The sequence below is a fragment of the Cydia splendana genome, chromosome 25 (assembly GCF_910591565.1).
Source record: "Cydia splendana chromosome 25, ilCydSple1.2, whole genome shotgun sequence".
Classification (NCBI taxonomy): Eukaryota; Metazoa; Arthropoda; class Insecta; order Lepidoptera; family Tortricidae; genus Cydia; species Cydia splendana.
In genome coordinates, this window is record NC_085984.1 from 1481853 (window position 1) to 1505163 (window position 23311).

Genomic DNA, 23311 nt, shown 5'->3' on the forward strand with positions numbered 1-23311 from the left:
GTTGGGGTTAGAAAGCTGCAATTTTTACTTTTTAATATTTCGCTTATATATGTTCAATTTTATTTTATTTCTGGTATTATAATAACTGGATACCTAATTAACAATAAATGTACTTACTTTTCAGTTAGTTTTGAAAATGTATAAAAATAATATACTTATTCTACATAATTTACTCTCTAAACCATATTTTACGAAAAAATAAGTTAAAAAAATCAAATAATTTTTCACTTGCTTTTTGTAATTACTTTTTAATAAAAAATAAAATACTCCATTTTTTAGTTTCCGGATACAGACGATGAGATGAACTATAAAAAGTTAAAAGAATCGAGAGCACACAAGGTAAGACTCATCTACATTCTACAGTTCGTTTTACAAAAAAGAAAACAAAAAAAAACCATTCAATTAATTTTTCAATCTCTTTTTGGAATTTGCTTTTAACAAAATACTCCATTTTCTAGTTTCCGGATACAGACGATGAGATGAACTACAAAGGGTTAAAAAAAGAATCGAGACCCCACAAGGTAAGACCCCAGAGACCCCATAAGGTTTTTAGGGTTCCGTAGTCAACTAGGTAACGATAAAGATAAAGATGCATGGCCGTCTGAATGAATGAATTAGTTATTATGAAATGTATTTGTATCGGTAGTAAATTGTAATTGTTGAATTTAGTAAGCTGTTATTTATTTTTTAATTTATTTATAATGTACTTTGACGATGCCAAAGAGATTGTAAAATCCTACTTGATTAAATGAGATTCTATTCTATTCAACTAGGAACCCTTATAGTTTCGCAATATCTGCTGTCTGCCTGTCTGTCCTAGGCTTTGCTCCGTGAAAGTTATTTTATTAGTGCTAGAAAGCTGCAATTAACTATGGACATATAACTCAATCAATCCAAGAAACTGGTAAATAATATAAACCAAAAAAATTGTTTTTATACGAACAGGGGTCTTTATCAACCATTTTTTGGTAATGGGCAAATTATATTTTCTATTTTAAGGCTTTTTATTGTTTAAAAAAGGCTATTTGACTGTATTTAAAATATATGATTCCCCTTTTTTTTTGATACGGTTAATATTTTCAGATATAATCGCACCGAAAGAAAAATAATGTGTCCCTAGCTCCCCCTCTAAATTTTGAGCCATGGGTCCAAAACATATGAGAGACATTGTGAAAGTAGAGCTTAATATGTAGACAGTGTACATTCGATATTATTTAAATAGTACTTAATAAGAAAGATAGTATAGAGGGGTCCTGTCATAGTAAATTTTGTAGTCACAGTAAATTTACTGGCATCTATCGACACACGACTAAAACTCGAAATGAAAACGTATAAAATTATCAAAAAATGTATTTATATGGATAATGATTTTATGATTTTTTTTGTATCATTTTGACCCATGTTCATTCAATGATATATATGTGTTAAAATTGTTAAATATGAAACGGTGTTGTCACGCCATCTAGCTGAGCATAGGCCAAAGGTGTGTGCGCCATCTATCCGAGAATGACTTTTTCTTGATTTCCGAGGCACGTTTTTTCCTTAGACTTTATTCATCTTATACGAAGTTACATTATGTCTTTGTTAATAATAATTGTTATACCTTTTACAGACATCTCTATTCGGCCCGAGTGCATCATCTGACGAGCAGTATACCAATATGAACAAAAGAGGGAAAAAGCAAAAGGTAGGCATGAAATAGGGATGATGACACATGTTGAATTTTACAACAAAATCTAGTGAAATAGATAGCAAATGAGCAATTTATCACAATATTGTGGATATTAAAAAAATATAAAAGTACAGCACTTGAAAGTTTCAAAATTTTAGTTTTTTTATCCAAAAAAGATTGTATGGAAACTATATACATAAACGCAATATTTCACCGACAAAATCGCAATTTTCTTGTTTTGTTCATACCACTCATACTTCAAGAAGGACTCTCTGTGACCTTGACGTCACGGTCACATATCGTTTTGTTCGGGGCGTTTCGCGAGTGAAATATGACTGTCGGACTTTGACTATCATTTCTGACTTTTGTATTGCTTTAATGCAATGGGTCCAATATAGACATTTGGTCCTAAAAACATACCTGATCGATTTATACCATAAATGAAAATTACTCATCTAGCCTATTATGACGTTTAACATAACACTAATAATAATTTCATATAAATTTTTCGTTTAAAATAATACTTGCACAGTCTGTGCTATCAAAATCGCTGCAGAGTTATCTTGCTCATTAAATCTAGAACCGTAAAATGGGGTGAGTAGGGTCAAAACTGAAATTCAAACCTCGATAACATTTCATTTTTACATATGCAAACTGAATGGTGTATATGTCGTAGTCAGATCGTATAATCCGCCGTATTACATTACGGCTAGCCGTTTTCAAAAACAGGGGCGTTTTGAAATGCGGCGGCTCGACGATTAGCCGGATTGTCATTGCGATACGTTCTTCAATAAGGCGGCCTACGTCGGCATCGTACTACTATTTTAGATTGTAGAGTGACCAGTTCTTTCGGTCGCCTACGTAACGAAAAGAACGTAAAGAAAGAAAATAAATGTATTCAGTAGTCAACTAGGAACAGGAACCCTTATAGTTTCGCCATGTTCGTCTGTTTGTCCGCCCGCGGCTTGGCTACGTGATCGTTGGGGTTAGAAAGCTGCAATTTTTACTTTTTAATATTTCGCTTTTTGTGTATTCAATTTTATTTTATTTCTGGTATTATTTCAATAACCGGATACCTAATAGACAATAAATATACTTACTTTTCAGTTAGTTTTGTAAATGTACAAAAATAATTTACTTATTCCACATACTTTACTCTTTAAACCATATTTTACAAAAAAATAAGTAAAAAAACTATTCAAAGAATTTTTCACTCGCTTTTAGTAATTTCTTTTTAATAAAAAATAAAATGCTCCATTTTTTAGTTTCCGGATACAGACGATGAGATGAACTTTAAAAAGTTAAAAGAATCGAGACCACACAAGGTAAGCCTCTACATTACGGCTAGCCGTTTTCAAAAACAGGGGCGTTTTGAAATGCGGCGGCTCGACGATTAGCCGGATTGTCATTGCGATACGTTCTTCAATAAGGCGGCCTACGTTTAGCCGCATCGTACTACTATTTTAGATTGTAGAGTGACCAGTTCTTTCGGTCGCCTACGTAACCGGAGTTTGACAATGTTTGCAATTTAATTTATTTTTACCATGGTCCCACCGCACTACATGTGTTTCTTTTCCAAAACAGTTCCTTCACAACTTAAATAGACGGAGTCCCGCAACCGGGGCTCCTATTTCTGGGCGGTTTGCCCTTCGGGCATCTGAAGCTACCTAACGAACCTAACCTACTTACCTACCTACGCTTTTTTCCCCAAAGTGTAATGTTTTCACGGACGTCTCACTAATTAATAGGTAGGTAGGTTAGGTTCGTTAGGTAGCTTCAGATGCCCGAAGGGCAAACCGCTCAGAAATAGGAGCCCCGCGAAGCGGGGCTCCGTCTAGTTAAGTTGCGATGGAAATGTTTTTTGAAAAGAAACAGTCCGACGAACTCCAGATTTGATGGACACCCCAGCGTTTGTCAGGCAGCGCCACGGGTGTTAAAAATGGGAACTATAAACTGTCAAAGCGGCGGCTAATGACTCGCTGTATTACATTACGGCTAGCCGTGTTGAAGAACGTATGGCGCCGAATACATTCCGGCGGATTCTCATTCAGCCGCATTCAATCCGGCTAATCGTTAAACCGCCGCATTTCAAAACGCCCCTGTTTTTGAAAACGGCTAGCCGTAATGTAATACGGCGGATTATACGATTCGACTGCGACATATATAATAAGTGTTCCGGACGTTTGTATTTTAGTTTTTATTTTATTTTGGATATTTCCATTTCATAACTTTGACGATAAACAGGAAAACCCACCTCACCCCGTAGTCCCTCGTATTTGGGGTGAGTTCGGTTTTCATACAAAGGTGATTTTGGAAGATTGTTGAATCGATTTTTTTTTATTATGAGTATTACTATAGCTCTATTTTAAATTGAAATACATTATTTTTGTAGCAGTAGCCTTAAAAACCCATCTCACCCCCTTTTCAAACCTTCTCTCCCCATTCATAACCCAACTCTCCCCGCGAAACCTACTCACCCCATTTTACGGTACTTGCACAGTCTGTGCTATCAAAATCGCTGCAGAGTTATCTTGCTCATTAAATCTAGAATCCGATGTTTATTATAATTATTAATTTTTTATTTAAGGTTGACGCAGTATCTGAGGAACGTTACTTTAGGAATCCAGAGAAAAAAGCTGCAAGAGTAAGTATAATACTGTAAGATTTCGATTAAGATACGAAAAATATAATATTTTTTTCATCACACTCGCACTGTAAATGTGGAATTGCACGCAGGTTTAGCGGGAGTTATAGAAAAAGCGTTTTCCCTAGGAAGTTTCCTAGTTTTCCACGTTTCTAGTGCCATAATTAACAGTTTTCTGTCTTTAAACTTAATTTTTGTATCACAAGTGCGATGAAAAACATTGTGTGTAACTGGGGGCGTAATAATATTGCATACTCGAGTCTATAAAACGCGATTTAACTATACTCTCGTTTGCAATATTTAACTTACGCCCCATTTTGCACAATGTACTATTACGGTTCCGTACCTCAAAAGGAAAAAATGGAACCCTTATAGGATCACTCGTGCGTCTGTCTGTCTGTCCGACCATTCCGCCCCCCTTTATCTCCGAAATACTGGGTCTAAAATTTTGAAACAATACTCAAAATAGTTCTTTACCTATAGATGCCAGGAAAACCTATTAGAAATGTGCAGTCAAGCGTGAGTCGGAATATTACTTAGTTTTTGATCCGATCCCTAAGGGTTTTTAAAGACATTTCATTCACGTTACACATAAAAAAATACATTGTTTAAAATTGGGTAATGTACGGAACCCTTGGAACGCGAGTCCGACTTGCACTTGACCGGTTTTTTTTATTGATGTGTGCTATAAAAAGTAGGTGTTTGTTCAAAGTGAATTTATTTGTAAGTACCTATATCGCGGGCCCAATATTACAGGGTTCTATGTTACATTTTCAAGATAGATGAAATTTGACTTAATGTCACTATGATAATGTTCAAATTCCAGTTCGATAAAAATGAAACATAGGACCCTGTAATATTGGGCCAGCGATATGTCAAACTGATTACAGTGGCGGTAAATAAATAAGTGTATTGTATTGTATTATATTGTATTTTCGTTTCCAGTCCTGGGCCCGCATCCCTCGAGAGCAATGGAGCGCGAGTCCGACCACACGCGCGCAGGCGCAGACCGACACACTCGACTACGAGAAGGAACATGATAACCTAGTAAAGGTAATATTATCAACACAATATACAGAGCTGCGGGCTCAGCACGGTTCCATTTTTATCGACTATCACTATGCGCGTCCCTTTCGCACTTACATACTTGTTAGAACGTGACAGGCATGGTGACAAGGGATAAAAACGCGACCGTGCTAAGCCGCCTGGGCACCGTTAATCAAAAAGTTAACTTCGCTAATCGTTAATCCGTTAAATAAAAAGTTAACTTCGTTAAACGTTAAAACGTTACTTTTCAAAAGTTTTAACGGAAGTTAAAGTTAATCGTTAATTCAAAATCGTAAATATACGCAATAAGAAATAAAACTAGGAGAAATAATCATAAATTTTGATTTACATTAAAGACTAATCTACTAATTAACATGGTAATCATTACTAATTAATAATAGCATAGCCGATAAAAATATCATTCGCTAGCATCTGCCATAAGGGGTTGTGCACAAATCACGCGAGGTGTTTTGGCTACTTTTTGACCCCCCCTCCCCCTTGGTGATATTTGGTGAGGTTTTTGGCTAAGTCCCTCCCCCCCACACAATCTCACGTGTATTTTTTTGAAATTTTTGTATTCGGCCTAATTTTAAGATAAGTAGTATTGTATATAGAAAATCTTGTTTATTTTTCTATTTTCATTGATAGACTCGCTAGTTTGAAGTGCTGAGTGAAGATTTATGTTTAACGAAACCGAAGAAAAGTATCTATTCATGTGGTAGGTTTTTTTTTCTTAGTTTCGTTCACTGTAGAAAAATACACGTGAGGTTTCCTTATACCCCCCCTCCCCCAACGTGATCTATCGTGATTTGTGCACAAGCCCTAAGGTGCATGTTCCCCTTCATGAACATGCATGAGCAGATTAAAATTCTCGTCTGAAAGCGACGCCCGTTTTGGAGAAAAAATATCTTTTCCCGCCGAAAACAGGCGTTCCACAGCAGCACTCGAAGGTATACTAGTGTTATATTTGAGGCAGCGCGCGGCCTTGGTGTGAGTAGGTACTTAGGTATTAACACGTTCGCGGACGCGGATTGCATAGCATCCGTTTTTGTACTCCACCTGGTGACGCGCCTGCTATTGCATCCGTTATTCTTTTTAAATTTCTTCGTTGAAATGCTTATCAATCCGCTTAACCACAGTATAATATTATTCACCAACTTTTCCTCTATCAGTCACCAGAGTCAAATAATGCGTACTGCCATATTACATAGTTTTATCGAAGTTAAAAATTATCCTGTGACGTCTCCAAATTGGCCCCCTTTCTGTGACGCAGATGCTATAGCATTCGTCTTTGTATGGCAGCTCCCTTAGTAGCCCGGCAGGTGCGTCTGGGAGTGGACCCATGTAATTTGGGTGAATTTCGTGCGCGATAGTGATTTTGACGTTTTTTTATAAAATCGTAATTAATGTTTTTCTTACAATTTCTTTAAGTTTTTCATTGTGTTTTAATAAACAAACGTGTTTACTTGCTGTTAATTACACTACTGTAAAATTTTGATAACGGTTAATGTGAAAAAGTGAGGCATGAATGTGTATACCTATTATTGAAATAATTACGTTACTAGTCATATTTTTGGTCATATAATTGTGAATTATAGCCTGTTGGCGCTCGATGATCACCTCCCACAAGGTAAGCACCTTATGACACGCATTTGTGGTATCATTCTGTGTATATTTCACGCCTTGTATTTGGTGCAGATACATCCGAAAAAGAATATAAAGTTGGGTGAATCATCGCTTGGCAGGAAAAGTGGTGGACGCTTTACGTCCAGAACTTAACGCGGCGGTGCGTTACAGGGAACTCAAAAAGTGTAATGCGGTACATATTGACACTTTTGAGAAGTAGTGTTGGCGTAAAATGCTGCGTATACCTTGGACAGCTAGAAGAATAAACCTCTCATTTTAAGAGAGCTCAACATTGCCACTCGGCTCTCTACAACATGCTATGAGACCCATGACTGGGCCTTTAGATTAGAGCCGGTCTCCAACGCATAATTTGTAGGTAGTATCACATAATTTGAGGTCGAATGAACAGCGAACGTGCTTGGGATGGGGCATGTATGAGATGGACTCAATATTACACTGATAAGCAAAGAGGGAACAAAACAGAAGAAGAAAATTGTTTGAAGAGGTCAGCAAATGAGTCTTTAGAGCAAAAATCGCGCCTTTAGGATGTCAGAAGTCTCAGCCATCAAGTCCATCGAGCACGATGTATGAATGCTATAACATGCGATGTCATATAAGATCCCATCTTGACTACGTCATGTGACAGACATGCTTATGCATCCGAATTGTATAGCATTTGTTGTCACATAGCGTATAAAGAATATACTTCATATTGACGCGGATTGCATAGCATTCGCCTTGCATAGCATTACGCGTCATATACAAACCTAAAACGGGTGTGTAATGTTTAATATAATTATAAAAAAACTATCATACATATGTTATAACGCCATTTGTTATATTATTATATGTTATAATGTAATTTTTATTATACGTTTCCTTTATTATATTGTGATTTCATCTAAACTGTCATTGATATAATGCCTAGTGTAATATAATTTACAAATAGTATATAGACATGTTTTATAATGATATTTGTTATATTATATTTTTGTATAACGTAATACTTCATACAATTTTATCAAGTATAAATACATATATTGTATAACATTTTTTATCATATTTAATTTACTGATAACGTAAAGTTTTACATACTTTTTATAACTAGTACGCAGCCCTACTGCTTTTACTAGCTATTTTATTCTAGGGAGGTCGCAGTTCTAACCTAACCTAACCAATTTTTTCACCGTTCTCGTTCTACGGGAGCCGCAGTTCAAACCTAACCTAAACCACTTTTTTGCCAGAGTATTTTATTCTACGGAGGGTCAAAGTTCTAACCTAACCTAACCCTCCTTTTGTTAGGTGGTATTCGTTTGTGCGGAGTCACAATTCCAACCTAACCTAACCCATTTATGTCATGCAACTATTATGCCACATAAATAATTATGTGTAGTCACTTGTTATAACAAATAATATGCTTTAGAGTATGTAATAATTATGACAATGTATATTAGACGAAGTGTAAAGATACCTTATGACCATTATACCAATAATAACATTATGTTTACCGTTAATTAGGTATTACGGTAGTATGTCATTTATTACGTTATTCAAAATAACGATATATCAAACTATAATATATGAAAAGTAATTATAACAAATGTAATGCACCCACCTAAAACATATATTTGTAGTGACAGGAATGCTATAACAGTCCCAATATTTCCATACAAAATTTAGGTGTCCAACTGGTGTGACTGAGCGTCCGCGAACGTGTTAACGATTAACGGACTTAAGAAAAGTTAACGGAAGTTAACAAGTCCGTTACAGGTTCTTAAAGTTAACTTAAAAGTTAATCCGTTACTCGAAAACTTAACTTCGTTAATTAACGATTAACGGATTAACGAGTTAATGCCCAGCTATGGCAATATACACTCATGGACAAATTTAAAGAAAAGCAAAAAAAAAGTTTAATTAGGTACTACATTTGAAATTACTTTAGGCATAGAGAAATATAGTAAGAATAGAGTGCTCACTCCATACATCAGTTTTGATACCAAAACGACTATTATTTTCGCAGTCGACATCTAGCATCGACTAGCGGAATTATCAGTACCGCTACTTGATACTAGAAATCTCTAGTGTCGCGACTCACGAAAATTGTATTGAACAACAATTTACAACTAATATTAAAAGCATAAGGACTTGAAAATAGAGTTCCGGTTTACCCGATTATAATATTAGTTGAAAATTGTTAAGCATTAGACTTTTCGGTCGTCGGAACATCTATTGTCAAGTAGCAGTACTGATGATTCCGCTACTCGATGTCGACTACGAAAATAAAAGTCATTTTGGTACTAAAACTGATGTATGGAGTGAGCACTTTATGTATTTTTTTCTCTATGCTTTAGGTGTTGTAATGTACTTAATCTAGTAAACACACACACACACACACACACACACACACACACACACACACACACACACACACACACACACACACACACACACACACACACACACACACACACACACATACACACACATACAGAGACAGACAGACAACTGGTCTTTTTACAGTACATATGGTGCTACTTTACCGCCCTAGTGCGGTAATAGGGTATTTGACTGCTAGTCAAATCAGTTTCTTTTTTCGAACTGTCAAACGATTTTGCTACTACGGAATTTATATGAAACACTAGTATGTGACGTCACAATAAAATCACCCACCCTTTATAGTATTATACGGGTTTTAATGTCACTTTTAAAATAGAAACTGTGTCTAAAAATAACTGCTGTATACGTTTCTCTATTAATCTTCTGGTGTTTTACTTCATGCAAGGTGCAAAATAATTTATTTTAAATACAGTTAATTCTATTAGTCTATTAGCACAATACGTACATATGTCGAAAATTGAAAGGGCCATATGTACTGTAAAACTTTGTACAATACACGTGCGAAAAGGGAATTCAACTCATGTCGATTTCTGAATGTCCACCTCAATCAAAGATTCTTAATAGGGGGCATAATTGCAATGTTCTGCCGCCAGAGAGCAGCACTAGCACAAATTGTAAACCATGGCTAGAATTTCGGAAGATAAAGTTAATAATTACAACTACTTTTGAGGTTAGAAAAATTTTAATCTTAAAAAAAAACCGGTCAAGTGCGAGTCGAACTCGCGTTTCAAGGGTTCCGTACTGCACTCATTTTAGAACAAGCGAACAAAGCGAAGTTCTTACATTCAACTTGGAACACACGGCTGGCTAGTTGCACGGCCAGGCATTTCCATGTTTTTAACTGAGCTATAAGAGGATAGTTAGTTACGCATTAACTAAAGCAAAGTTCTAATTTAACCAAAACTTTGTTCAACTATTATGTTAAGCATAACCTAGCGCCTATATTCTTTTTGCGTTGGTTAAGCGTATCTCTGTTATTTCAAGATAGCAGATATACGTCTGACTCGGTGTAGTTCGACCTTCTCATTTAGCTACTTAAACCAATTATTTGTTCTATGTTTGAGCACTAAAAGCGGGAGCGGGGGGGGGGGGGGAAGCGGTGGTGGCCGAGTGGATATGACGCCCGACTTTCAATCCGGAGGTCGCGGGTTCAAATCCTGGCTCGTACCAATGAGTTTTTCAGAACTTAAGTACGAAATATCATTTGATATTTACCGCTCGGGTCGAATCCTGCTGTCCCTTTCTAATATATGGCACTATCCCTTTCGGCTATTTAGGGTTGTTAAAAATCAAGTGATTATCTTATCTGTGGTCGTGCACGCAAAAGGAAGTCAAGTGGTGCCAACAATTCGGCTCGAATCGTTTTTTGTTTATTATGCGTATTACTATAGCTCCATTTTAAATCGGAATACATTATTTTTGTAGCAGTAGCCTTAAAATCCCTTCTCACCCCCCTCTCAAACCTTCTCTCCCCATTCATAACCCACCTCTCCCCGCGAAACCTACTCACCCCGTTTTACGGTACGTTATTTAAAAATAGGTACAATTGTTAAAGGCGGAGCAGCCTTCAAACGGCGAATCAGAAGAGAAGCTAGAAGGCAAGCCAGCGTCGCTCCAGCACTTAGTTAATGCTATCGGGACGCGCATGCGCGACATCGAGAACGTCGTTCAACAGATGAGCGAGAAGGTGCAGCCTCCATTAGAAAGCGCTGAAAGGTGAGATTTTAAACGTTTACTCATTCATTCATTCGGTCATTAATTCATTAATTCGATCATCATTCATTCGGTCATTCATTGATTCATTCGGTCATTCATTCCTCATTCATTTGATCATCATTGATATATCCATTCATATATCCATTAAATCATTCAGATACCCATTCATTCGTTCACTCATTTTTTCATTCTGTGGGCGCCAAACCGAATGTTTTATAGCTTGACGCCCACAATTCGTTCATTCCATTCATTAATTGAACACCATCAATTATAAAAGAAACAGGAAGGCAAGCCAGCGTCGCTCCAGCACTTAGTTAATGCTATCGGAACGCGCATGCGCGACATCGAGAACGTCGTCCAACAGATGAGCGAGAAGGTGCAGCCTTCGTTAGAAAGCGCTGAAAGGTGATATTTTACACGTTTACTCATTCATTCATTCATCCGGTCATCAATTCATTCATTCGATCATCATTCATTCTTTCATGTTTTATATATCCAGTCATTCATTCCCATCCATCCATTCATTCATTCATTGAACACCATCAAATAGGTGCAGCCTCCGATAGAATGCGTCGAGAGGTAAGATTTTAACCATTCGCTCATTTATTATAGGTACCTACATATAATTTTTCATTCACTCGTCATTCATTAATTCATTTAAACTTGCTCGAAAACCGGTTTTTTTCAAACCGTCACCATGTACCGAAATAAATGTCATATAACTCATATACAAAGGAAAATAAAGGAAAGTACTTACCTAATTTAATTTGTTCTTAGAGCGTTACCATGTAACTTGGCGCAAAACCTTTTCATTTCGGTTTCGTTCGTTAAACCGATATTTTTAACCGGAGTGAAACCGGTATATACCGCTATTTTTAATCCAGTTCCGAGCCTTGCGGTACGGTCTACATAAGTTAAGCGATAGAGTTTAATGAAAAACATCAATGACTTGCTTTTGGTAGTTCTGATGACCGGCAGGTACAGTCAAGTGTAAAAACATGGGTACATACTTAGGGCATACTCAAAATTCCTGGACTGGCCACTTAGAAAAAATTAGTTTTCTCATATATCAGAATCCAGAAACTTTCAGTATGGCCCACGTACAACTAACCAAAATTATGTCCCATAGTTCTTAATTCGCTGACATAAGAGCTATGGGTATGGCATATATTTGAGTATGATGAGTGTACTCATATTTTTACACTTGACTAGAGACCCTACAGTTTGAGGATGTCCCAAATCTTAAATTCTATTTTTATTAAAACACTTGTGATTTTCAGAATGAGAGGGGACCGAGCGAAGAAAGAAGCTGAGCCTAGAGCGAAACAGACTAATTCTGATAACTATAACAGGTATGTAAAAAAAAATAGGTGACAATCTTACACAGATTGACTGTAGAGGTAGAGTCTAGCCCCAAACTAAGCAAAGCTTGAACCAGCACGCTCCGCGATTGTTGAGCCATTTAGGGTGTTAGCTAAATTGGTTGTTCAATACTTACGCTATAGAATTTCCAATTTAGCAAGAACCCTAAATGGCATTAAGGCGTATCCAGACTAGTCAATTTTTCGCCAATCTGATTAAATTGCCCGATCGAATCAAGACGTGCGGACGCAAATGCCAATTTGGCTCGCCGAATTCAACCGCCGATAATGACCGATCATCATCATCATCATCATCTCAGCCATAAGACGTCCACTGCTGAACATAGGCCTCCCCCTTGGACCTCCATACGTGGCGGTTGGAAGCGACCCGCATCCAGCGTCTTCCGGCGACCTTAACAAGATCGTCTGTCCAACATCATTGTGTCATTTTATCGTTAATGACCGATATTACCGATAAAATGAGGTGCGGACGCAATAATACCAATTTGAGACGCCAGTATTTTTATTCTGGGGCAATTTTTCAATTAAGAGGGCTCTAATATCACCATAAATCTAAAATTGGAGATCGACGCCAATTTCATTTTTGATCAAATCGGTCGATTTGATCATCCCGTCTGGATACCACTTTACAATTCCGTGTGGTAACTGTACTATGGGTACCAGGGCGACGATATACATAGTTATTTATATAAAGAAGACACGCTTTTCAGATAGATTTTCATACATTGACCCGGCCTGTTGCTATCTCTATCGCACGCGCATAATTACATATACCTACTGCTGTCAGCTTCAATTTGAAATCAACCTTATCGACAACCGACAATATGGTACCTTTTGGTTGAAAACGTCACATATATACATATTTATGCTTATAGTTTTTCCCCCAGATTCCTCCCAAAAGAAGGATCCAGCCAATATCTCCACACCGCGGTAGACACCACCACGGAGGTCCCGCTGTTCATCAATGACAACCTGAACGGCTACTTCAGCGACCCCAGCAACAACCTGCTGCGGAGGTCCATGAACAACAAGGGGCCTAAGGTCTGTTATCCTCTGACAAAGCAAATATCTCCGCGCCATGGTAGACACACAAGGTCCAAAGGTCCGAACATCTATGAACAACGAGAGACCTAAGGTGTACCTACGAAAGAATTAATGATGTATTTATTCGAACACACACAGACACAAAATTGATATGTGCCACTGCACATACCCCTCACTAGTGGTTCATGTTTAGTGTGTGTGTTAGTTACCCTTCAATTCAAAATTTAGCCTTCTGCAGTGCTCGGAACCGGTATTCAAATCCGGTATATCAATATCGGCACCGAACCGCAAACGTGTACCTTCGTAGTACTTCGAGTACGAGGACGCTGACCTTCTTTGGATCTCCTAATTCCATAACCTTTTTTGATAAATCTTGCTCATATTAGAACTAAAGAAATAGGTATTGCCTAAGATTTACCTCACCTACGCTTTTACCAAATTTCAATCCAGGGCATAAAATTCCATTAAAAAAAAAACAAAAAAATTACACAATTATAGGGATTGACAGAGCAAGCTATGAATGAATGAAAACATTTATTTTCAGGCAACTATTGGCCCATAGATAAATACCTTAAAACTAGCATACATATTATTACAAAATATATCTTAAAACTAAAAACACAATTATGGCTGCGATGCAGTTCGCAACCCCGCAGTGTCAGGGAGCCGGCCGCGGAACCGCCGGAACTTGACACCCTTCGGCCAAAACTCCTCCTTGGTGAAGGTCGCTAGATGTTCAGTCGGAACGCTCAGCACAAAAGAATTAAAATTCACACTGTGTCGAGATTCCAACTTCACGACCCTCAGGATGAATCCGGACTTGGCTCGTACATACTTCACGATCTCCTCGACCTTCGTAAGGTAGTGTAATCGGGACACATACAGCAGCGTCGTCGGTGTTGCAGGACGCAGCAAATGGTTAGGTCCAGTCGGTGCGGTACCGCACTGATTCGGACGAGCTGACTTCTTTCTCCTCTCCACCTTTTTGAAGCCATCTCTGTCGCATCCCGACTCTTTTAGAGTCAGCTGTGACCGATCCTTGTGAACAGGTTCACGAAGGCTCTGCACCCCTTTCTTCGGCCGCTGCTTAGACTTGGACACAGCAGGCGGCTTAGCGGCAGTGGCAGCGTAGGAACGTTGTGGGGTCAACGTACTCTCGCGTGACGTGCGCGTCTCTGGTGACGTAGACGGGCGGGCGGCGGGGCGCGGGTCGGCGGTCGCCTGCTCAGCAATCGCCGACGCATCCAGATTCGCGGACTCGAAACCGCCGATGGACGCATTCCGCGCAACGTGACACACGGCTATGCTAGAGTTATCTGACCTACATTCCGAACTAGCACTTCGTATTAACGCTAATTCAGAACGTAGTTCACTGATGGTATTATTCGATACCTCCAACTTAGCCTGCATTTCAGCCAGACTGTCCTTCAGGAAAATGATATCCTTTAGCAGCCTGGAAACGTCAACATGGTCCAACGAGACGACAGGTAGCCGATGTAGGTCCTTCGCCACGAAAGAGGGCATGTTTGATGAATCGGTCCCCTTGAACACCGAGATGATGTCCCGTAGACTCTTCACGCCTCCATCTCTTCGTCGTGATGGCATTTCGTCGGCTTTGCCGAGCGTCTGGTAGAGCAGCGCCTTGCCACTACATATGTCCTCCTCCTGGAAGCTGGACTTGCAGATCTGCACGATGCTGGTCTCATCCAAAGTCACGGTGGCATTTTGAATAAATGCCAACAACTCGTTGACTACGACTTGTGATGAAGTCATAGCGGGTAAGCAGGCAGCGGCTATTGCCGCGCGGTTCGCGAATTTTAAAATTCGTGCAGTGCACTACGGCACGACCGCTTCCGGCCGCGCATTGCAACGTAATGCTGCTATGCTGGCTATGCTGGCGCCATCTGCTAAATACTTCAGCCGGCCAACCTCATTGACTTTTGCCATTAGCTCCTTCACTCACTCGATCGATTATGTGAAGTGGGTTAGCTTAGATCATATTACGTTGTCCGACTGGTTTACCATACCCTTTAGATTGAAGATTAAACTGTTTACAGGAACCCCATGAAACCTACATGGTACCCATAGATACGGACCACGGGGCCCACAAGAAATCTCCGCCAGACTCATCCGAACCAGACCTCAAACACAAGAAGCACGGCCACAAGAAGAGGAAATCTAAGCACGGGAGAAGGAAGCACAGAAGAGAAGAGAAGAAGTTCAACAGAATGGCAGAGGGAAATGCGGTGTCGCTTGAGGACAGCGATGACTTCGGTAAGGCATGACTAGTGCGGCGGTACCTTACTGGCGAAGTCGGTAGGATCGTGGATTCGAATCCGAGAGTAGGCAGTGTTAAAACGGCAACGTTTTATTGAAAATAAATACAGTACCAGATAAAATATATAAACAGAACTAAAATAGGAACACTGTCTGTCTAAGCTAACTCTGCACTGACTTAGATAGACCAGAGTGAGCGAGTGTTACTATAAGTCATATTTTCATAGAAATTTGACATTAATGATGACATTTTACACTTTAACATAGCAAATGGCTTGCAGAGTTAGCTTCATCCGACTTTAGGAGCAATAGGAGGAATTATCGCTAAAAAGCGATTTCTTCCAAACAATATTCAGGGAAAAGAAATCAGTTACTAAATCGTACAATAAGTATAAAATGTGAGTGACTTGAATAAGCTAGCGAATAGCCTTAGCCTGAAAAACCGGTTTCAATAAAAACCGGTTAAATTACTTGTATTAAATCCAACTGTTTTTTTAATACCAAAACCAAATTGACCAATCGAATCGAACTATCATTTTGGAATCTTGCCTAATGGTAACCCACCATCGGAACACGTAATTTTTTACAATCTTCTAATTAGTTTCACCTGTCCCGTTGTCTGTCGGTCTGTAATCAAATCTTGCAAGTTAAATTTGATCTGATGATGGAGACAGGAGGTGGCAATAGGAACTCTGTGATTAAGGAGTTTTTAGAATTGTCTCGATGAGTACAAATGAAAATGGAATGGTGTTGTCTGTCGTAAGAAAACAGTCAGCGATAAAAGTTTGTACCAAAAATGATTTTTTTGCCAAAAACTTATTTATACGTATTGTCCCAAATAGGATTCGGGAGAGGTCCAAATTCTGTAACTTTAAAATCTGGAGCTCCCGGTAAAATCGAGACATGACGCTGGTCACTCTATGTCTTGAATATGAAAAACAGTTCAGACCGGTATTGTATTGTATGGTATATTGTAAGATTTGTAGGGTGCATTGAGGTATCTTCGAATTAAAGCGGGATAACTTTGAAATTTGCTAATATCTACTAAACCAGAAGGACTTCATACTTTGAGTAGCAAGTGCTTTGTTTAGTTGGTTTGCAATTTCCAAAATTACCCCACATTCGAAGTTATCCCATCGCACCTTACATTTAAACATACTAATCCCGACGGCTTTCGCTAGTTTATTATAACAATTTCCTCTATTTTTCCGTATTATGTAAACCTATGTTAAGTAGTAATTCAGTATTAATTTAATGTAGGTAAATTAAACTGTCGTACATTGAGATAAAGCTTAAATTTGCTTCACAGACTCACTGTAATTGTAAATGCCAAATTTTTATTTTAATAAAATTTATAGTAAGATTTTATTGTTTTTCTATATTCACAAATTCCCTATAATGTGTTATCGGGTAATTTCGAAAAGTTCATAATGTCGGGTACCTAATTCCAAAAAGTTTTGTACAGTACACTAAAAATGGATTCTAATGTACCTAATATACTAACTTTACCTGCTCTTTGGTCAAACCCCATACAATTTGTCAGGCAACTGGCAGTAGGTAAGTCGCGCTTCACAGTACAAGTGATTTATGGAATAAGCCGCCATTTTGAAGTAGTCGGAATTACCCGCATACACCTTACAATGTCCGGATAAGAATTCTTCACTAAAGAAATGGCGATTAGCATGAGGCATTACGTTCATTGATCCACCTGTTCCTATCTCTATCGCACGCGCATAGTTGTTATCCCACTCGCACTCACTGACCGCTGACATCATGGGCGAGACAGCAATATAATTACGCGCGAGCGATAGAAATAAGAACAGGCGGGTCGTAAGAAATTCCTTCTGCTAAGTCCTTTCTTTAGGTACCGATACCGGAGCAACCGAAGATCTACCTCAGCGGCCTGAACGTCGGTACCGGCGGTACTACCCAGCTCGACCAATGAGATACCGGCTAATGGATCCACCAATCGCAGTACAGAGATATCGACCAATAGCGCATCACCGGCCTGCCATGCATCTTAAGTTTGCAATTCCTTGTCGTAAAATTCATATAAAAAATTATATGCGCGATCGATATAGTTATAGAATTTTGTGACTTTAAAAGTATCTTTCAAAGTTATTTACATTACCTAAAATCGAATTATAAAATCGTGGGTACTACTACTATCTTTAAACTAATTTACGGTTTAAACCAGGGACCGTTACCGGTATTACTAAAAATCAAAATATCTCATAGCATTCACAATATTTCTTTTATATTATAGAATACTATTAAGGTAAGGATAATGTTTGATCAGATTAGCTAAATTAAGTGCAAAAAATATACCTACGTTAACAACCGTGATACCGAAATTGAATATCGGTTAATTTGTATGAAAAATATACCGATATTCGGTCCCTGGTTTAAAATAATACTAGAGTTAAACCGTATAATTAGTTTAATACGCTAGCAATAAACTTATTGGAATTCTATGGGGTAATGAGAGGAGATAAGTAGGCCAAGAATAATAAAAAAACCGGTATCAAAACATTACATCTCATATATTTATATTTAAACATCAACTTAAATTAAACGTCACTAACTACAATAAAATGCAACAATAAAATACAGTGTCTTTTCAATTAAATACGTCCTGGAGGCAAATAAAACAAAAGATATCAGTGGTGGATGTGCAACCTTAAAGATCAATTTTATGCCTATTACGTGGGCCATAGGTACTGAAAGTTTCTGGATTCTGATATATGAGACGCCTTATTTTTTCTAAGTGGCCAGTTGCAAGAATTTTCAGCATGCCCTAAGTATAAAGGGGCCCACTGATTAACAGTCCGCCGGACGGTATCGACCTGTCATTTAGAACAAAATTTTGACAGTTCCGAACAACTGACAGGCCGATACCGTCCGGCGGACTGTTAATCAGTGGGCCCCTTAAAACAAATTGGTTTAGGACTTATGTTTAAGGTAATTTTTATTTAAAGAAAACTAAAATCAAGTTAGAGTTAGACCAAGAAAAGTCTGCAACGATTGTGAAAGCATACGCAGTGCAAGTGTTATTTATACGTCATAATTACATAGAAGTTAGACGTTTAGTAACACTTGCACTGCGTATGCTATCACAATGGATTTTCATGATGTTCAGCCGCTATTATGTTAGGTTATTAATAGTAGTTTGTGTTACAAGGGATCAAAATGATATATTTCCGTCAAGGGCGTACATTGAACGTAGTGAGGAGTTCCCGAACGTAGTGAGGGATTCTAAAGTAGAATCCTGAGCGTAATGAGGGATTCAAGTGTTAACGCCCAAGGATAAATAATTTTGATACCGTGTGACACATACTGCTTTTCACATCAACTATGAGGAAAATAAAAAAATCTTAGTGTTGACACAATCTGATGCTTAAACAGATTATTTAAGCTAAAAAAATAATGTGCATAAAAATGTAAAAATAGTGGGCTAGAACAGAAAAGTGCTACTTTGATCCCGCCTAGCCGGGAGGAAAAGTGCCACTTAGATCCGTCCTAGCGGGGAAGAAAAAGCCCTTTTCCGAATAGGTGCTGTGAAAAGTATATTATTCTACTTGTTAGACTTGGAGACTTATTATTGACTTCAGGAATAAGGGTACATGAGGTAGAAATATCTTAATTGTCATTCGAAGAAGTACTTAATTCTGTCCAACAAAAAAAAGTGTACAGATCATACGTCATACAGGTCGTAATTCTCAACCGAATCAAGAGAAATTTTATGAGCAGGTTTAGTTAATTCAGATTTTGGTTTTTTTTTTCAAAATGGCGGAGTCGTAGGTTTAATCAGTTTTAAGTTGTGCTCCTGAGGTCTACAGCTCACTTAGTCCATATTTATGATTTTAAAAATTACTCCATTTTTGTAATTACCCCAATATACCTTTTGATTCAATTTTATGTCCAATATAACTTATCTTGACTAAAGTGTCTTACAACTTGTGATTTTACTGAATATTCTTAATAGATTTACCACCAAGGACCAGGCTAACTCTGCACAGAGTCACAGACTGAAAAAAGTATAATAGTGTCAGTTTAATTATGGCACCTCCCCACTTTGTCACGTCAAAGTTGGTGCAGAGTTAGCATAGTTCAGTCACTGATGAGCGAAGATGAGAGGACATGTGCAGGAATAAACCAATAGTATTTGTTGTAATCCAATTTTTTTTCTGCTCCGCTGAATTACAATCTATGCTATTGTAATTTCAATAGTATTGTAATTGTAATGAATTGTTGTTGGTTGATTCCTGCATATCTCTCATCCTCTCATCTCTGCCTCAGTGGTAAGGCAGCCTAACTATTTTCTCTGTTGATATAACTTGAGTGAATAACGTAACTTGTCTTACAAGTTGTTCTACCGCACATTCTCGATAACTAGTTTCTCTGTCTGGTACATGTCTCCGATTGCTGCCTGAAACGACAATAAAATATCCTTTAATGGTGTTGATGATGCATCCCTGTTATTCCTCAATCATACCCACACACATACATAGGGCTCGCAGAAGAATTCTCCATTTGAGCGGCTACTTCCAACTCTTAAATAAATATTATAAATGTATTTCAAGAAATTATGTAGAAATTTTTAACAACTTATGACATCTGTTACACGCTAATTCTGGCGTCAGTTCAGTTCATCATTCTGGTCAGAATGACGGGAGAATTATCGTGTAACACGCGGACTGATGGACTGAAGGTCTGGACTGATGAAAATTTAAATTTTTTGATAATATTCGTCAGTCCGTTTTGAATGACAGAAAACTGATAGGAGACTGATCGTGTAACCTCTTTGTGTCATTCTCGCGTCAGTCACCGTCCATGCAATAATAGAATGATGGACGGAACTGACGCCAGAATTACCGTGTAACCGATGTCACATGTCGTGATTTTATCAGTCTGTTGTCAGTCTGGACTGATCATCTAACCGTGTCCATTTTCCATCATTCTGGCATCAATCAAAACTCGAATGGAATGACGGACGGAACTGACGCCAGAATTAGCGTGTAACCGATGTCTATGACAGGAGGCCATAAACAACATTATTTTTGCCAGAGGTTTATAGGCGACCTGTGTGATACACTCCCGTGATAGTGGGAGAATTAGACAAATGGTCAGATGCTGCAATATTCCATACAAACACAGGCCTAAGCTGCAGATGGACAGACGGACATGGCAAATCTGTAAGGGTTCCTAGTTAACACATTCAGGGCCAAGAACCCGACTGTTGGGTACACTGTTCGTAGCGACTACGCACTCCATACGGCGAAACCGTGGCTACGCACTACGAGCGTAACCCGTAGCACTTAGTGGCAATGAATGTGTTAATTACAAAATGCTAAAGACAGTTTTGAAACTAATACAAGCTCCTGCTTGGATTATTTAATGAAGTGTTCCCATTATTGACCAAGCAATCATCAAGTCTCCATTTCGGCATGAGCAAAAATGCTTTAATATCGCTGTCAGGCTATGCTTTCCCATGTCTCCACTGATTCACATAAAATTTGTGAACCAGTATTATTTGTTATAATTTTTTTGGAAACTTTACAAAATGGCAGAGCCATGAACCTTTTTCGACGCCGTGTCAAACACAAAAGCTGCCACGCGGACGCCACGTCACCGAAGTGTCAAAACTGAAATTGAACTTTATGCATATGCACGTAGGTCTATGTTGCTCTGTGGTCTGTGACCGATTAATCAGTCTTTGGCGTTGAACCTGCAGTGCGGATATATCGGTCATTGGCGTCAAAAGGTTAAGCTAATTCCTGAGGTCTACAGCTCATATAGCCATTAATAGCTTGTTGCATTACTAAACTATTGAAACTAAGAAAAGGTGTTCTTACTTGGCGTCTGATGATAGCAAGGTTTTCCTTAGCAAATTGGTATTCTTTCTGGATCTGCTTGGGGTCTGACAATGTCTTATTGGCTTTAAAGGCATCTCTGACTCTGCGTAGCGCGTACGATCTGAAAATTGATGATGATGATGATTTATTTTAAGCTGAGTAACTTACATACTACAACGTAATGATATAAACTGTATAATCATAATCTTAAACAAAACAATAAGTGCCGAAAGTGAGCATTTGCCTGTAAAAAGTCAGAGCTTATAATTAACTAGCCGACTTTTAGTGTTGCAAATAAATCCATACACAATACAGTTAAAATTCAGAAATAAATGGTTGAATATAGGTTATGTAATTTAGAATACCGATTGTGAAATACCTGAAGTTATAGTTTGCGAATTTTTGCGACTCCCGCAACAGATTTTTGTAGATCGATAGGACTTGCATTTTTGTAACACTTGTGGCCATTCTATGTTTGCACAAGAATTTATTGATAATTATCACTTATCAAGACAAACCGAAAAATAAATGAATGAAAATGTAAATAAAGTCAATATGTTCCATTTCACGAACTTCAGCTGAAAATTGTCAGCTATAAAGCATTTTTATTTAGTTAACTGATAACTCGTACAAATAAATATTTTTAATGACTAATTGTTCTTACAAAAATAACTTTAACAAATTACAATAAGTAGTTGTAAATTATTATAAATCAAAACGTAAAATGTTGACTACCATTAAACTAAGTACGTGATCCGGAACGTTACATTTATATTGCCATATTCATGCTGAACACCCGTTTCAAGGGTAACTTATGCAACTTATTTAAGTGAGATTTATTTTCCTAGAAATAATAATTATACCTAAAAATATGTTAAGTATAATATTGGAAGCGTATTAATAAAGCGTAAGTTTGCTGTGGTCATACTTTAGTTAAATCAATAGGGTTTGAATTTAAATTATTTGTGAAGTATAAAGTGGTACATTTTAAAACTATGATGGCAACACAGCATGCAGCACCCATCATACGACCGTCGACCGAATGCGATGCGACCTGTCAAAAAAACGTCAGGTTTATTGAACGACGGTCTACTTTGCAGCCCGTTTAAATTAATTATAAGCTTAAAACTAACGCTAAAGTGATGAAGTAACACCGTATCGAACAAAACCAGAACAAACTCAACATCTTCACATTTAAAAACTGTAAGTACATTCGATATTTTATTTATTATTTTAAGAATTAATTTTATACCGTTTTTACGAGTTAGAAAATGCCCCGAAGCATCTTAAGATGATTTAATGACTTAAAGCGTCTTCTGATGACAAGAGACAAGGATTTTTACCATCAGTGTGTAATTAAGATGCGTTAATGTGTGTATGTAACGTGCGATGTTGTAACTCCGGATTTCTAAAGTGTTTACATATGCTCGTATTTAACTATGACCCCTTTGCTCAATAATGGTCACGGTCCGCATAAGGGTGTTGTAAAGTGTTAACAATTCTGATTTGATTAATTATTTGGAAAATACTAGGAATAACTGGCATTCAGTTATTATAATTATAAAGTTATAAAACAATTTACTACTTAATCTTAAGATTCTTAAAACAGGAAAATAAAAGGAAGGTTTTTAGTATTTGTTGTTATAGCAGC

At 37.8% G+C, this 23311-nt stretch overlaps 3 protein-coding genes across 5 annotated transcripts in view; 2 read left to right on the forward strand and 1 right to left on the reverse strand.

Annotated features, from left to right (window-relative positions):
- The window catches only part of LOC134802734 (THO complex subunit 2-like), a 29460-nt gene extending 12303 nt beyond the window's left edge, over window positions 1–17157 (forward strand). The window contains exons 12-21 of one of the 2 annotated variants that reach the window (XM_063775402.1): window positions 280–339; window positions 459–521; window positions 1613–1687; window positions 2938–2997; window positions 4260–4316; window positions 5262–5369; window positions 10942–11102; window positions 12383–12454; window positions 13372–13525; window positions 15586–17157. In XM_063775402.1, the coding sequence (XP_063631472.1) occupies window positions 280–339; window positions 459–521; window positions 1613–1687; window positions 2938–2997; window positions 4260–4316; window positions 5262–5369; window positions 10942–11102; window positions 12383–12454; window positions 13372–13525; window positions 15586–15813 (1038 nt within the window). In that variant the 3' untranslated portion in view covers window positions 15814–17157. The remainder of the gene's footprint in view (window positions 1–279; window positions 340–458; window positions 522–1612; window positions 1688–2937; window positions 2998–4259; window positions 4317–5261; window positions 5370–10941; window positions 11103–12382; window positions 12455–13371; window positions 13526–15585) is intronic. The other variant, XM_063775403.1, reaches the window with a different exon arrangement.
- Window positions 17158–18770: 1613 nt separating this feature from the next.
- Window positions 18771–22219, reverse strand: LOC134802694 (LYR motif-containing protein 4). Its single transcript, XM_063775334.1, has 3 exons — window positions 22040–22219; window positions 21661–21781; window positions 18771–20234 (listed from the first exon to the last, which is right to left on the reverse strand). Exons 1-3 carry the CDS (start codon window positions 22126–22128, stop codon window positions 20178–20180), a joined length of 267 nt encoding a protein of 88 aa, XP_063631404.1. The 5' UTR covers window positions 22129–22219; the 3' UTR covers window positions 18771–20177.
- A 496-nt stretch (window positions 22220–22715) lies between these two features.
- Window positions 22716–23311, forward strand: part of LOC134802740 (lactosylceramide 1,3-N-acetyl-beta-D-glucosaminyltransferase-like) — a 49317-nt gene continuing 48721 nt past the window's right edge. For both annotated transcript variants that reach the window (XM_063775414.1, XM_063775412.1), the window contains exon 1: window positions 22716–22863. The gene's annotated coding sequence lies outside the window, so the exon portion shown is untranslated. The remainder of the gene's footprint in view (window positions 22864–23311) is intronic.